Below are 17,175 nucleotides of genomic sequence, written 5' to 3'. Positions count from 1 at the left end.
GAATGGAGACAAGTCCCACAGGACAGAACCTCCTTGTTTTGTTTGTCCGTCTCCTTTTGTTTTGTTACTGTTCTTGCTGCTAGAACTTTTTTAAATAAACTTTTTTTCAATGTGATTATTTTTTTGTTAGTTTTTTCTCCCAAAGATGGGTGGCAGAACTGATTGTGAGAGAGAAGGGAGTATCTTATGTGGGCTCATTTGGGGTTATGCTGAGAAATGGAGTATTTGATTCCCAGTAACCTTAGAACCCTAGCTTGTGTGAATGCTATCAGAGTTTTTCATTTATTTTCCTAATCTTGTCAGTGAAAGTAACTCTCTCTTTTTTTTTTTTTTTAATGACTTCTGGAGTTGAACATGTTTCTATAAGTTGTTTACTCCTCATTGGACCTATGAAAACTGTCTTCTGACATCCCTGTTGTTATGAGGGCAGAGCCGTAGCTCTTCCTGAGTACTTGGTGGTTCACACATTGTGATCAGTAGGACAAGTCAGCATAACAGTTACTAACATTCCTTTCCAACCACTGCCCCAGCACTTCCTCCCTCTATAACTAAAACTCTCTAAAGAAATGTAGGTTGTTATAATGAAAAGGACTATATTCTATTAACCTATTACAGCACGCACCCCTTCCCCTCTGCCAATAATTCCTCATGGTAACATATTATAATAAGACCTGCACTTCGCGGATGTCTCAGGAAAAATGTTTCTTAGAAGAGCATCTTGATGGCGTATAAAGTTTTCTAGCCTTTGTGGGCTAGATCTCTGTCACAACTACTTCATTTTGCTCTTATAATTCAAAAGCAACCATGTTGTAAGTGCCATTGAGTTGATTCCAACTCAGAGCAGCTGGTGAGTTTGAACCGCCAACCTTGCAATTCAAACAGATCTTTCCATCCAGAGCTTTATCCCCACAGTGCCATACCAGGACTCCAAAAGCAATAAATAATTGTGGACCAGTAAAACTTTATTTACATAAACAGCAGGCTTTCTGGTTTGCCAGTCTAAGGGGATGGTCTGAACACACATGGCAAGACCAAGGAGGATTGAATTGTACTTTAAAATTTTTTTTAAAAAAAGAATTGTTGACTTTTTTGGAGGAAAATGGACAGTAAGGGCTGGGATAGTTGTGAATATGGCAAGGAGAAAACATGACCAGTAAAGTACTTAAAGTGACAGGAATGATAAAAGGGAATTAAATTGTTTACCATGCTGCTTCTAGATACAGTCCCTTTCTCTTAACTGTTAACTGATTTATTTATCCCTCTGAGGAAGAAATGCAGTAATGGCAGCAACATCTCTGAAGAAAATGTTTGAAGTCTTGCTTCAGAGACTGGACCATTGCCTAGCTTTTTTTCCTAGTTTGACATTATAATTTTGGTGGAAATATTGCTACTGCAAATAAGGTCTAAAGATTGATGAAAGTAGGAGTAGCCTTCTGGTCAAAGATCTCACAGAACCACCAAGGATACAAGGATATCACCCTGTGATATCCTTGGTGGTTCCTTGAGATTTTTGACCAGAAGTCCCGCTACAGAACAACAGAGAGCACAGTGTACCATAAGTACCATAAGCACTGGACTGTGAACCACAATGTCAGCAGTTTAAGCACACCAGCCACTCCAAGGAAAAATGATGAGGCTTTCTGTTCCCACCTCAGAAACAATATAGAGTTACTCTAAGGCGGAACCAACTTGACAAGACCTAACAAAACAGAAAGTATATCCCAAGGGCCTGGCGCAAGATCTAACACAATAGCCACTCAATAAATGAATAAATGATGCTGAGCTTACAGGCTTATGGGAAATAGTTACTGAATTAAATTTTGATTATCTGAGAAGAAAAATTGTTCTAGCTCTTTGGTATAGGCCAGAGTTTTTCCACCAATCTTTTTTGTTTTTTAAGTTCTATAATTTGATGTGACACTGTAGGATAAACTGCTAGCCATAAGGTTGGCAGTTCAGAACCACCATCTACTCCTTGGGAATCCTATACAGGGTCGCTGAGTCAGAATTGACTCAATAGCACTTAACAACAACAGAGCAGTGGTTCTTAACCTGTACCAAAACGTGATCCATTTTTTCATTTTGCCAAGTAATGGTGGCTTTTTTTTTTTAAGTTCTACAATCATCATTTTATTCAACTTTTTTAAAGCTTTTTGTGAATTGAGTAAAAATTTACACAGCAGATTCATTTTCCATTCTGAACTTTGTCCTTGGATAAATGTTTCCCTTTTTATCTCAAATGGTTGATTATTCTGGGTGTGTATACTTCTCTAGTGTTAAAGCAAGCTTTTTTTCCACCAAAAAATTAGGAAAGATTATTGTCTTAGTTATCTAGTGTTTCTGTACAAAATTATCTCAAATGAATGACATTAACAAATTTGCTTTTCCCAGTGTAGGAGGATAAAACACCAAATTCACAGCCTTACCTCTTGAGGAAAGGCTTTCTCTGTTGGCTCACAGTTTAGAAGGAAGGTCCTTGTCTCCTTTCAACATCTGTAGGCCAGCATATCTTGGAGATCTCCATGTGTCTTGTTTTTTGTTGTTTTAACTTTTTATTATGAATTGAGTGTAAAGGTTTACAGAGCAGGTATCAGTCCCCTCCCTATTCAACAAACTATGAAGTTCATGTCATTACAATGATTGCAACCCATTCCATGAAACATCAGTTAACAATATTTACCTCTATTCATTTTTTTTTCCCCTCCACCCACCTTGTAACCATCATAGCAAGAAAGTCTTAATTTTTTTTTTTAATTTTTTATTGTGAATTATGTGATAGTTTACATGGGAGAACATTAGCTTTACATTCACCCTATCATACATCGTTTCATTGCCATGGTTAGAGTCCCCTCCATGCATCATCAACCAACCAAAAGGTATACACTACAAACCTGCCACCTGTGTGTCAGCACACAGCCCCTCTCCCTCTCTGTCTCTAAAGTCCCCAACTGCTCCATCTCTCCATGTCATCGTCTCTGCCTCCATCTCAGGCATCACTGCTTCTCTGGATAGGGTCCCACTCTGTGATCTTCTCCCTTGATGGTCCAGGGACCTTCGCTCTTAGGCTGAAAAGTTAGTCACTCCCTTCCTTGCTAAAAAATGTCTACTTTACAATTCCAACCCTCACAAGCAGTCCAGATAACAAGTAGTCTCTATTGTATCACAAGAGACCCATCCGCATTTCATTTCATCAGCCCCGCCTAGACAGATTGTATACTACTCAGTGGAGATTCTACCTTCCTCCATGACCTATGAATCTAGCTTCCCTCTTGAAAACTTGTAAGCCAGTCACTTCTTGCCTTTGTAGCCCCCCCATTTTGAGTAGCTAATGTCCAAGTTGCCCATCCCTGTCTACTCTGTGTATGGAGGGGGTGGGAATGATTCTTGCTGTAAGGATTTGTTCCCTCTTTTGAGGTACTGCATCCATAGGTGTAGGTCGAGGTCATCAAATTGTATCAGATTATGCTTTTTTCCCCTCTTCTTTCTTCTTCTGGATGAGCTCTGATCATCTAGTCATTGAAGCCAGGATAAGTGGATATTATCTGCAAGTGTGGGTGTTCTTGTGCAGATGCCCTCTTCTTATCTGTTGGACGCTTCACCCTCCACTCTAGTCCTCCCCTCTCCCTTCTTGTGTATTGCCTCCCTCCTCAGCACCCAAACTATTCTGTGTCTATCACCTGCCCTGTGCTCCACCTTCCCCTCCCTCTCCTTACCTCCCCCCCCGCACACACATCCCAGCAACCAGCAGAGAATCCACCCCCCTTTAGTATGGGGTTTTTTTCTTAAAATCTTAACATTTTGCAACAGTGGTCTCATGTAATATTTGTCTTTTTGTGATAAATTTCACTCAGCATAATGTCCTCCAGGTTCATCCATGTTGTGAGATGTTTTGCAGATTCTTCATTATTCTTCAACATTGCCTAATATTTCATTGAATGTTTATAACAAAATGTGTTTAACCATTCTTCTTGGTGGGTGTTTAGACTGTCTCCATCTTTTTGCTATTGTGAATAGTACTGCAGTGAACATGTGCATATATCTCTTCATGTCACGGCGCTTACTTCTTGAGGATATATACTAAGTAGAGGAATTTTGGGGTCATACAGTATTTCTATTTTCAAATTTTTGAGAAAGCTTTATACCATTTTCCACAGTGGTTGTACCATTTTATAGTCCTACCAGCAGTCTTTCCACTCCCTCACCAGCATTTGTTGTGTTCTATTTCCTGGAACTTTGCTATGAATATTGGAGTACAATGATAATTTCATTTTGATTTGCATCTCTCAAATGGCTAATGATTGTGAACATTTTTTCATGTGTTTGTTGGCTCCCTGGATGTTTTCTTTGGCGAAGTGTGTGTTTATGTTCTCTCATGGTAGCGTAGTTGTTACGAATCAGGCTGCAAGCTGCAAGGTCAGCAGTTCAAAACTACCAGCTGTTCCGCTGGAGAAAGATGAGGCTTTCTGCTCCCATAAAGATTTACAACCTCGGAAACCCTGTACAGGGTCGCTATGAGTTGGAACTGACTCCACGGCATATAACACATAACGTAACATTTTTTAATGCATTACTTACCTTTGTTGAGGCATTGAAGTGTTCTATACATTTTGGAGAGTAATCCTTTGTCTGATATGTTGTCAAACATTTTTTCTCAGCTCATTGGTTCTCTTTTTACTCCTTTGGTGAAATCTTTTGAAGCACATAAGTGTCTGATTTTTAAGAGGTCCCAGTCTCTCCATGTGTCTTGGCACCAATATTTTCTTTGATCTAGGAGGTTCCCTGCACAGGGACTTGGGACCAATGGACGTGCTCCACTCCTGGCTCTCATTTCTAGATGATATTAGGTCTCCCTCTCTATGTGCATTTCTCGCTCCATTTATCTTTTATAAGATACAAAGGTGTTGTAGGCCACACCAAAGGAAAACTGCCCTTACATCAGACCAGGGCTGTTTGTTGCATCCTACCTCAATCTTCTTAACGATTGACTTCCATTCACATCGTGAGGAATCATTACATATTGTCAAATGACTGAGAATCCTGGCCCAGCTAAGTTGACACATATTTTTAGGAGACGTAATTCAATACATGACCATCTTAAAGCACTATTCTTTATTATATATAGAACATGTGCAGCTCCTTTAAAGCAAACCAAAAATCCCTCTTATTGTCTTGGTTTTTCTTACTTAACCAGAGTACTTGTTACAGCTTCTTAAGATTCTTATCAGGCCCTAGACAGATGTTTGAGGACACAACTCCTTTTCCTCAGGGTACTAGAGTACCAGCACCATGTTCACATAGGGTCAGCAACCAGAGATAAATTGGAAGGTGGAACGTAACCTCTGAATGAAATACGTGTTGTTGTTTTTTTCAATTAGGGGCCTCTTGTTTGTTTTAAGATTGATTTTGTGCCATTTATGAGCAGTCATGTATCTTTTATGGCTGGTGGTGAGTCCAGCCCAGCAAGCATTGAAGCTCAGAAATGTTTTTTTAACTTCTCTGAGGACAAAGCAGTTGACTACTTATGCTATTCTCTCTAGTGAGTTCTAGATTCTTGACAACTGCTTCATTCTCTGTTTAACTTTTTTCATTAATATTTGCCGCCTTTGGTCAGATACATGTACTTTTATCTCATTATAAAAATTGATATTAGAAAACTTTACACCATGTATAGATTGATAGACATACATAATATAAATTAAAAGAAATTCATATAGTCATAAAAAATACAGTAAAATACAGAAGTTAAGTTCCATCAATTGAGTTACAACTTGTAGCAACTCTATATAGGGTTTCTAAGGAACAACTGGTGGATTTGAACTATCACTCTTGTGGTTAGCAGTCCAGTGCTTATCCTACAGCACTACAGCCAGGACTCCATGCATACAGATAGAAAAAACATTACCCATCATTCCAAAATTGAAGGAGATTTCTAGCTTTCCTTTTAATGTCATGTTTTAGTTACCTTAAGAATTTTCAGTGCCAGGCACTTAATGCCCCTGATATGGAAAGATAAGCCATATTTAGGAGCATGTATAAAGATGCTTTTCCCAGAAAAAAAGATGTTCTAGAATAGTTACAACTCCTGATTTGGAAACTCTTTACTGTTTCCTTGCTTTCTGAGAGATTTCTTAACCAAAAAGAAATGTGTGGTTTTCCATGACCTATCTTTCTTTGCTATGTTGTGGTGTAATTTATCCTATTTGTGTGATGTTATTTATTAAAATAATCATTAAACTATAAAATTATATATTTCTGAAATCATATAGTAGGTATACGTGTCCGAGGTGGCGCTGTAGGATCAGCAGTTCAAACCCACCATTGCTCCTCAGAAACCCAATATAGGGTCATTAGGAGTTGGAACTGACGTTGTTGTATGCCATGTAGTCGGTTCTGACTCAAACCCTGTACAGGGTTTCTGAGGCTATAAATCTTTATGGGAGCAGAAAGCCTCCTCTTTCTCCCGCAGAACAGCTGGTAGTTTCAAACTGCTGACCTTGCAGTTGGCAGACCAATTCGTGACCACTACACTACCAGAGTGGACAGCACGTAATGGCAACAACATGCATAAGAATATCACCATATCGGTATCTCACTTAACAGGGTCCAAAGCATCCCTCTGGTTCAAGGATCCTTGCTTCTTTTCACTACTTATTTTACACATTTAGCTTTGGTAGTAGATGTGTTTGCTCATCTTTTTCCCGAAGAGTACCTAGTGGGTTTGAACTGCCAACCATTTGGTTAGCAGTTCAGTGTTTATCTTATATCACCACCCAGTGCTCAGCAATACAATTGATGAATGACAACGAGTCAATTCCAACTCTTAGCAACCCTGTATAGGGTTTCCTGGAAGCAACTGGTAGGTTTGACCTTGCAGTTAGCAGACCAGCGTTTATCCTACCGCGCTGTACCAGGACTCCCAGCAATATAATAGTGAAATAAACTCCTGCCATCCTGAAGTTTACATTCTAGCTGCTGAGGGCAAGGATTGAAACCAAACTAGTTCATATCCCAGTTCCACCACTGTTGACTATGCGATCTGTTTTTGTAAAACAACTATAGTAGTGGTGACTTTAATGAGGATGGAAAGCAATAGAGACAGCTAAAGGTAAGAACAGGTTTGGTGGCAAATTGTGTGTTGTGGGGGGGGAGTTACAGATAACTCACTTTTTGTTCTTGGTAACTGGAAGCAGGTTGTTCCCATTTTTTACTGTGGGAAGTTTATGGAAGGCACAGGTTGGATTTGGGTGTGTTGAGATGCCAATTCAACTTCCAAGTAGTAGATTATTGTGCACTATCATGTCAATTCTGAATCGTAGGGACCCTATATGACAAAGTAGGGGGTCCTAGTGTGGTGCTGCAGGATAATGCGCTGGACCACAAGGTCAGTTTGAACTGCAAGGTTGGTGGCTCAAACCCACCAGCCACTCTTCAGACACCCTATGCAGGATCACTGAGTCAGAATGGACTCAATGGCGCTTAACAATAACATGCCAAGTAGAACTGCTCCAGAGTTTTGTAGACTGCAGTATTTATGGGAGCAGATCACCAGAGCTAGAGCCACTGATGGGTTTGAACTTCAGATTTTTGGATTAGCAGCCCAGAGTTTAACAATTGTGAAATCAGGGTTTTTAATTGTTAAATTAACCCTGGATAATAACTTTTCTGAATTATTTCCTTAGAGAATGGACATGAAAAGGGCCTCAGAAGACCTGCCTTCAAGAATTCACTTAATTTTAATAACATCTCAATTTTCTTATCTGCAAAGTGGGCTTAATATTCCATTTTACATTTTAACAGTAATCTAATTTAGCGTTAGGTGACTCAGTAGGAAATCAATTAACATTCCTTCTCAGAAAAGCTGGATTAAAGGCGCTGCGTTCTGTTGTGCATAAGGTCGCTAGCGTTGGCACCTAACAACAACAACAACAACAACAACAGGAAAGCACTAGACTACTAACCACACGGTTGGCAGATCGAATTTACCAGCAGCTCCTCAAACCCTTTACAGGGGCACAATGAGTCAAGGAGCATCTGGTAGCATAGTGGTTATGAATCAGGCTGCGAACTTTAAGGGTCAGCAGTTCCAAACTACCAGCTGTTTCCGAGGCAGAAAGATGAGGCTTTCTGCTCCCGTTAAGATTTCCAGCCTCGGAAACACTGTACAGGTCACTATGAGTCAGAACCGACTCCACGGCACGTAACCACCACCACCATGAGTGTGAACCAACTCCACAGCACTTAACATCATTGTGTCAGTGAATGTAAAAATGCCCTCTCTAAAGTCCTGAACAAAGACATCATTATCACTCCTAATAAAAAAAAGTCCGAGAACTCTCATCAGTATCCGCAACGGGAAAACTGCCAACTCTGCCCTAGTAGTAGAAGAAAGGGTCTAGAACTATGTAAGAGATATACTCAGGGTATAGTGATAGTCGGCCTTGATGACCACACTTCCCGGCAGGCCTCGCGCAGCCAGGCGCCTGCGCTGATTGGACGCTTTCGACAAGAGGGGCGTGGCGGAGGTAAAGGAGAGCAGGAGGGCGCGAGGTACTGTGGGTAGGAGACGGCTGTCGGAGGCGGCGCCATTTTGTGGAACGGCTGAACCCTGCAGGAGGTTCCGGTGCGCCGAACCGCTACTGCTGTTGCTTCAGCCCTACTTGGAGTAAGTGCGTTGGCCGTCTATAACGATCATCGGTTCTTGCCATCAAGGCAGGCCTTTGGGCTGCTCTGTCAGCCGCAGGCGGCGGCCGACTAGACCCAGGCTTGTCTCGAGCTAAGAGACCATAGGCGTTGGAGGGCTGCGCCGCTTCCTCTCCTCAGCGCTGTCAGTTTCCGTTGAGCGCCCCAGCCCAGCCCTGAGCCCGCTTCTTTCAAGGTCTGAGTCGGCGCCTGGAGGGCCAGTCCAGATGGCCCGTGGAGCCCGGCAACCGGCTCAGTGAAGGCAGATCTGCGGGCTGCGAACCTCTGGGAGGGGTGCGGGCGTGTGCAAGCAGAGAGAGCCGGCGGGACGCCCTGGTTGGGCGAGCAGGCCGTGGTGCCGCCATATCGGCCGCGACGCCTCACGGAGGGGGGTCCGCCCCGCCTCGGGGTTGGCGAGGGGTACCAACGATTCCTCCCAGGACTCTATTTCCTCTAGATAATTCTTTTCCATTTATTAATTCAACAAAAGATCGTTGTGAACGCCTGTTGTAGACCAGTCCTCGCACACATCAAACGCGGTCAAGCTGAGTGAGTGATGTTTTATCGCTTTCAGGGCGCGGCGGGCTAAGCTGGCCACCTTTTGGTAGCCTGCAATGGGTGATCAGACCAGGCTCCAGACACGATGATTATTGTTACCGAGTAATTAAGTCTTGTCTGATTGAAATAGCTTTGGATCTGCCGTTGAGCTATAAATGGTGTAGATTTTCATTAAATCAACACCCCTTTTTCTAAGTGGTTCGGAATTTTTCTTCAGAAATTTTTTGTGTTTTGTACTTTTATTAATACAGGACATTTTGGTTAATGTTGTAACCTGCAACTACCACCACATCGGAGTTGCTTTGATTTAGAACGCAGGAAACTGATTACAGCTCTGTCCTTTTCTGCTTTGTAATCCTAGGGAGCAAGGAGGGAGTCTCCTTGCCCGTGCCCTTTTATGACTTTGTTGTTGAATATAGAATGTAAAATATTTTAAACTTTATTTCATTTACCTAATGTTAGAGTCGTTTTCTATTTATTGACCAGTCAGTTCCATCTTCCCCTCCCCCATGTTAGTAACTGATGAAATTCAGTCTTTAGTGGTATCCCATTGTATTTATTCAGTAACTTAAGTGGTGTCTCAAATTTGCAGCAACCAACCTTGTCTCCTAGGAAAAAAAGCACAATTTGAGCCTTTTGGAGCAGTGAGCTAGATCTTCAGCAGGACAATGGGTTCAGACAAACGGTAAGTAGTTACAGTACATGTCTTGGTTACCAACATTTCAGTGAAGACTGAACTATTTGTTTTAAAATATTTATCAAATCAGTATTTGCGTGTCCAGACATTGCTCATCAATAAAGATACAGTAGTGAGCACCTTTATGATCCCTGTACTTATAAGTATATTGTCTAGGGAGAGAATTAACGTACTGGACTGTGCTGTGATCAGAGAAGCTTTTAGAAGACAGAGGAAGCATTTGTTTCCCTAGAAATAGCCAGAAAAGCTTCCTGGATAAACTATCCTCTGAGATGAAGCCTGAAGAATAAGTAAGGGCTAGGGAAGTGAGTGGAATAGAGTGGTTTCTTGTTGTGAACAACATTCTATCCAAAATCCAGGAGATAATTCATAGTGTCTCACTCTGGTGAGAACTCATGAGCATCAGTTCTTCTTGTTCCTTCAGTGTCATTGAGTCCATTCTGATGCATAGCGACCATGTATAGGGTTTCCAAGGAGTGGATGGTGGGTTTGAACTGCCCACTTTGTAGTTAACAGCCTAGTGCTTATCCTACAGTGCCACACCAGGATTCATTTCTTGTTATTGTGCCCTAAATAGTACAATTAGCTTATGAATCTGAAAAGTTTAGGACTATGGGTTACATGCGAGGAAAAAAGGCAAGAAAAAGTTAGTGGGGAATTAAGATGAGAGCTTTTGACTAACATGTAGCCTATGAATGGATAGTTCTTCTCAGACCATGTGGTGATTTATATAAAACCTTTTCTTATCTATCTACTTGTCTCCTCAGTAATGGATCATATTGATCACCTAAACTTGGGTCATGTGGTTTCATCGTGTTAATGCTACCTCTGCAGTGTGTGACTCCAAATTACTTTTTAAATTAGCATTTACCCTTTGAGTATCTCTTAGCCACATATTGTCCTGGTGTGGTGCTGTGGAATTAAAGCACTGGGTCACAAGGTCAATTTGAACCACAAGGTTGGCAGTTCAAACTTTCTAATCTCTCCTTGGAAACCCTATACAGGGTTGCTATGAGTCGGAACAAACTTGACAGCACTTAACAACAACAACAACCATATACTACCTGTTTCTTAGGGTTTGTTGTATTTTGTTTTTTAATTATATTTTTACACTCTGAAAGAGGCCCTTGTAAACATTTATTTTGTCTTGTCCTTGCCTTTCTTGTCCTTGCCCAATTTAGTAAACAATTTATGAAAGAACTGTTGATATCTGTTGTCAAGTGCGTTTAAGCCACTTGTCATTAGCTGTTTTAGGTGACTGTCCTGTCATGTGTAAGTGGGAAAAAATATTTAGATCATCCAGGTTGTTGATCCATTTCTCATAGATGTATTTATACTTTCGATTGTGAATGAGCCCGGGCATTCTATCTTTGTTCATTAAGAGCTGGATCGGAAATGGAAGGAGTGCTATGTTGACCATCAACTTGGGGAAATGCAGGAATAAACTTGGATAACTTGACTCTCAAAAACATTAGATAGCTATATTTTCAAGGTTAAAATAAAATCTCGAGAATTTTCTTTGCATTTAGGGATGTAGGTGTTTCCCCAGTGGTTGTCTTTGTAAATGAAATTTGATAATCATAAGAAATTTTTTTAACTTTTTGGGTATATATTATAGAATAAGTAGTGTAGTCTGTGTTTGCAACCATTTTTTCTAAAGGTACAAAATGTAATTTATTTTGGATTAAATGAACACTTCTTCCTTGGCAGAGTGAGTAGAACAGAGCGTAGCGGAAGGTACGGCTCCATCATAGATAGAGATGACCGGGATGACCGTGATTCCAGAAGCAGACGGAGGGACTCAGATTACAAAAGATCTAGTGATGATCGGAGGGGTGATAGATACGATGACTACCGAGATTATGATAGTCCAGAGGTGAGTGACCAGTATCTATGCAGTTATTACAATCATTAATCGCATGCTCAAAACCTACCTACATTCTTAAAATGGAAATCTTTTGCAGCTATGTGGAGATTTTTGTCTATTAGAACTATTAGATTTGGTTGGCTTGAATAAGTGACCCTTTAAATATTGTAATAAAACCTAATTTGAAATACTAAAGGGACTTGAAATGCTAAACTCTTTGAAGCCCCCTCAGATACTTGAATTGACTAATGCCCAAAGACAAACTGAGCCTTACAGTAATAGGAATAACAGCCTGTATGTCTGTGTCTGAAATACTCTACAAGGTAGGTGGGTGTTCCTATTTTATAGATGAGATTATGGAGGCATAATACTATACCTATAACATTCTTTTCCATATGCTTACATAATCTTGTGTAGAAGATTCCACATGAAGTCAGTTTGAACCTACCATGGGTCAGAACTGATATGACAGCACTTAACAGCAGCAGAAGTAATTATATTGCCCATGTAACTTTGCATTGCCTTTTTTTTTTTTTAACTATTCTTCATGAATTAAATGCATTTTTGATTTTTCAAACAACACAGAGAACATCATCATGATGTTTTCATCTCTGTTGATTTTCTCCCTACGGATAAATTTCCTAGGGGTTGAAGAGCTATGTTAAATGTGATTTTAATTGCAATTCTGTTGTAAATCAGAGGGAGCGTGAAAGAAGAAACAGTGACCGATCAGAAGATGGCTACCATTCCGATGGCGACTATGGTGAACACGACTACAGGCACGACATCAGTGATGAGAGGGAGAGTAAGACCATCATGCTGCGTGGCCTTCCCATCACCATCACAGAGAGCGATGTAAGGAAACAGTGTTAACAAGCCATCAAGTAGGGACAACAAACTTTCAGCTGCTACCATTATTTTCTAATGTTTTGCTTTAAGCAAATATCTGAGTGAAATTCATTTTTATCTTTAGAATAGAATTCTCTCAACTTGGTTCAGAGCTAAATTCCCATTTATATTTAAGACTTGCGGGTCTAGTTGAGTTTTCCAAAGTTCTTTGATTACAAGGAGTAGGTCTTGTTCTGTTAATAGCCCATAGAAGGAAGTAAGTTATTTTTTATTGGTTTCTATTAGTTGAGAATGTATTTCATTAATGTATATATAGCATCCTCCATAACCTGGCCACAATCTCATTTGATGAAAACTATACCATCCGATTGAAACCTCTGAGAAATCTGTTGAAAAGGAACACGTTCCCCAGCTTCTCTCAGTTTATCTAGTGAGGTCCTTGATAATGCTAGGTCCTGCCTGGTCTCCAGCAGCATCTCTGTCCCTCGCCCTTTCATTCTAGCTACATCCACTGTCTGCTAAATTACCCTTTGGACGAGCATACCTTTTTCTACTTGGAGGCTCCTTTGTGTGAAGCCTTTCCTAATAGTCAGAATTTCTCTTTCCAAAGCACCATATTTGTGACACCTACCCTGTGACTGTGAACATCCAGCTGTTTTTCCTTGCTTGTCTTATCTTTGCCTCCAAACCTTGAACATAAGTGGGCTGCTCATTGCAACATTATTGGTGAAAATGTGAATCGATTTTTTATAAATAAGTGAAAATACAACATTGTCCCAGTATTGTTAGCCAAAACAATACTAGGACAATGTTGTATTTTCACTTAGTATTCAAAGTAATACCATGATGAATATTTTAGTTGAATTTTCAACTGAGCTGAAGATTTTGTTTGTACAGCATTGGGTTTCTAAGTCCTGAAAGTAATTCATATGAATGTGAATGAGATGTGGTATTGGAGTTAATGTTGGATAAAGATTCTATTCGTGATCCACTTCATGCCTGCTACACTGTGCTTATTATTAGGTGCTACATTGATGCAGAACTATGGCTTCTGACTTTTAAAAAATTTAGATTGAATAGCCAGTGCTGACAGATGACATAACTCAGAATAGAAGATTGGAGAGATAAGAAAGACCCATGGAGATAGTAGTTGATTCCTGAAGTATAGAAATGTTTTGTTCTGGTGGAGTTGGGGGGAAAGGTGTGATGGAAGGGCCTTCAGGAAGGAAAATCACAGGTGCAGACCTGCCCACCATGAAAAGGAACAGAATCTGAACACACAACCGGTTTGATTCCATTGGAGTCAAGGGCTTTGGGAGCGGTCGGGGAGAGTGCAAACGTACTCTTAGGGTCGGTGTCACAGTCTTTGATAGCAGACTATTAAAGTTTCAATTATGGAAGGAAGAATAATATTGGGAAAAAAGGAGACCAAAGCTAGTAAGAGCTGAGCTTGAGTAGAGGCACCAGTAAGTATGTGGAGTACAGGAGGTAACGAATCCTACAGGAAGACTTGTTGGTTCAGTAATTGTTGGGAAAGAGTGGCCCTGCCCTGGAACCTGCCGAGGAAGTGATAAGAAAAATAATATGGTAAGAATAGCTGACTTTTGGGGACTGCCCTACTGGTAATGAAGTAAGATTTAATTGCTTGTACAATTCAGGCTTTCTTCAGGGAAACAGAAGTGCCTACCGTAAGTAGGCTGTTTTTCCAAGTAATATTTTGTCAGTATCTTCATATTAAAACATCAAAATTATAGTATTTATAATTCACAATAAAACATTATAAAAAAATTATAGTATTTAATTTCCTGAACTTCAGTAATCACCTTTGTGGTTTTAGTTTTGCCTCCCCCACTGACCTGTAACTGTAAACTTTGAGCAGTGATATTTAGTTACTTTATTACATAATGTGTGGGCATACATGTTATAATATCAACTTCATTTATAGGTGACTAACTCTTAGTTACTATGTTACTAAGCATGAACAATCTCATGGTGGGATTTGGCTATTGTAGTATTTGTGTGAAAGGAAATAGACATATACTTGCAACCTTTGTATCTGACTTTGGGAATATGGTGCTGTTAATCTCTTTTTTTCACAAATTTGGCCCCATTTTTCCTGACACTATAGTATGTACTGAACTGCTAACCACAGGATGGGCAATTCACACTCACAGCCGCTCTTTGGAAACCCCATATAGGTTGCTATGAGTCGGAACAAACTAGATGGCACTTTAACAACAGTAATAACGTAACTGGTAGTGAGGCGACAATATGGGTTTAATCTGACATCCACAACATACCTAGCAGACAATATACTTTTTTTTTCTGGGCTAAATTAATACATGCTTTATTAGGAGCATAAGAATTTAAATGTATCTTCACCATTATTTATAGATATGGGAACATTATTTTTGTTTTAAGATATTGTGCAGGGAATATTTATCTTCAGGAGATTTCTAATTTTTTTACTTTTGATTTTTAATGAGATGTGTTTCCAAGGTCAGGTATAAACCATATTCTCTGCCTTTTTAAATTTTCATATTCTGAAAAGAATGAAAAAAATCAGAAGAAAACTATAAGGAGGAACAATTTACAGGGTTGGAACTCCAGAAAAGGAAGAGACAATCAAAAGCATATTGACAATTGTTAAAGAGTTGTTGGAAGAAAACTTCACTAACATCATGTAAGATTAGAAAGAAGATAAGCACACAAGAAGCTGAACAAACCTCAAACATAATAGATCCCAAAAGAAAATCACCAAAACATATCATAATCAAACTTTCCCTAATCAAAGATAAAGTTTAGAATCCCAAGAGCAGCTCAGGAAAAATGAAGTTACCTCTAAAGAAGAACCAATAAAACTAAGCTCTGATTTCTCAGCAGAAACCATGCAGGCAAGAAGTCAATGGGATGGCATACACAAACTCAGAGACAAAAAAATTGCCAACCAAAAATCATATACCCAGCAAAACTGCCCATCAAATACAATGGCGAAATTAGGACATTTCCTGATAAACAAAAAAATAAAGAAATTCGTAATGACAAAATCAACTTTTTACAAAATTGCTAAAGGGTGTTCTTTGAACTGAGAGCTGGCAGCAGCAGACAACAATCTGAGATTACCTTGCATGATGACAACACTCCAAATTCAATCCAGATGTTGTTGTTATGTGCCGTGGAGTCGTTCCAACTTATAGCGACCCTATACGGGGTTTCCAAGGCTGTGAATCTTGAAGGGAGCAGAACGCCTCATCTTTGTCCCGTGGAACAGCTGGTAGTTTCGAACTGCTGACCCTGAGGTTTGCAGCCTGATTCCTAACCACTATGCTACAAGTATTTAAAGTAAAACAAACCTGCAAGACTGAAAATAGGGAACCAGAGATGCCAATGCATAATGAAGTCAACTACAAAGCAAAAAGAACTTCCAAGTGTCGAGGGATTCCAAAACATATGAGATGAAGTCTTTCTATATTTGTCTCTAAGGAGCATTCTTTTCTGGCTGAGCTTCTTCCGGGATAAGATTTGTTCATTCTCTTGGCAGTCTATGGATTTTTAACCTTCATAAATATAATTAAATGCATCTATTCTTCTTGAGTCTTAATTTTTTATTCAGCTTTCACATTCATTTAAATTAACTGAGTCTGATGCACCTTAGTCCTCAAAGTGACATTTTTGCTTTGTAACATTTTTGAAGAGGTTTTTTGTAGCAGTGCAATTTGCCCAGTGCAGTGTATTGTTTGATTTCTTGATTGCTTCTTACTTGAGCATTGATTGTGGGTACAAGTAAAATGAGAACCTTGATAGCATCAATATTTTCTCTGTTTACCATGTTGCTTATGTCCAGTTGTGAAGATTTTTGTTTTGTATTGAAATGTAATCCATATTGATGACTAAATTCATCAGTAGGGCTTCAAGTCTTCATTTTCAGCGTGCAAGGTTGTATCATCTGTATACCACGGGTTATTAATGTCATCTTCCAATTCTGATGTTGCGTTCATATAGTCCAGCTACTTGGATTATTTGTTCAGTATACAGATTGAATAAGTATGGTAAAAGGATACAACCTGGTGTTTGTCTTTCTGGATTTTAAACTACACAGTATCCCCTTACTCTAATAAACAGCTGCCTTTTGTCTGTGTACAGGTTCCATATGAGCACAATTTAAGTGCTCCAAGACTTAACATTGATTTTATGAGAGATGTTTCCTCATTCTTAAATTCCATTTATAGGGTGATGGAAGTTAAAGACTTGAAACTTGGCTAATTAAGCACTTAGTTTAATCCCTAGGTCTTGAACTTTCTTTGGTGTGGAATAAGCATGTGGGTGAAACTTTAACTATAAATGTATAAAATCCTATGCAGATTCGAGAAATGATGAAGTCCTTTGAAGGCCCTCAGCCTGCAGACGTGAGGTTGATGAAGAGGAAAACAGGTGAGTGCTTGATTAGTTCCTGGTGTTCTGGTTCTTTTTACCCCATTCCCACCTCAGTCCCTAAAGAACATCCTGAACTCCTGCCCCTCCCATC

General features: G+C 39.7%; 1 protein-coding gene across 1 annotated transcript in view; it reads left to right on the top strand.

The window, feature by feature from the left end:
• The first annotated feature begins 9,841 nt into the window (after nucleotides 1-9,841).
• Nucleotides 9,842-17,175, top strand: part of RBM5 (RNA binding motif protein 5) — a 21,931-nt gene continuing 14,597 nt past the window's right edge. The window contains exons 1-4 of the mRNA XM_006873583.1: nucleotides 9,842-9,922; nucleotides 11,645-11,810; nucleotides 12,501-12,656; nucleotides 17,012-17,081. Of these exons, the coding sequence (XP_006873645.1) occupies nucleotides 9,906-9,922; nucleotides 11,645-11,810; nucleotides 12,501-12,656; nucleotides 17,012-17,081 (409 nt within the window). The 5' untranslated portion in view covers nucleotides 9,842-9,905. The remainder of the gene's footprint in view (nucleotides 9,923-11,644; nucleotides 11,811-12,500; nucleotides 12,657-17,011; nucleotides 17,082-17,175) is intronic.

The sequence above is a fragment of the Chrysochloris asiatica genome, unplaced genomic scaffold (assembly GCF_000296735.1).
Source record: "Chrysochloris asiatica unplaced genomic scaffold, ChrAsi1.0 scaffold00246, whole genome shotgun sequence".
NCBI classification, from domain to species: domain Eukaryota; kingdom Metazoa; phylum Chordata; class Mammalia; order Afrosoricida; family Chrysochloridae; genus Chrysochloris; species Chrysochloris asiatica.
Note: the sequence above shows the minus strand (reverse complement) of the source record. Positions and strands in the feature narration are given on the sequence as shown.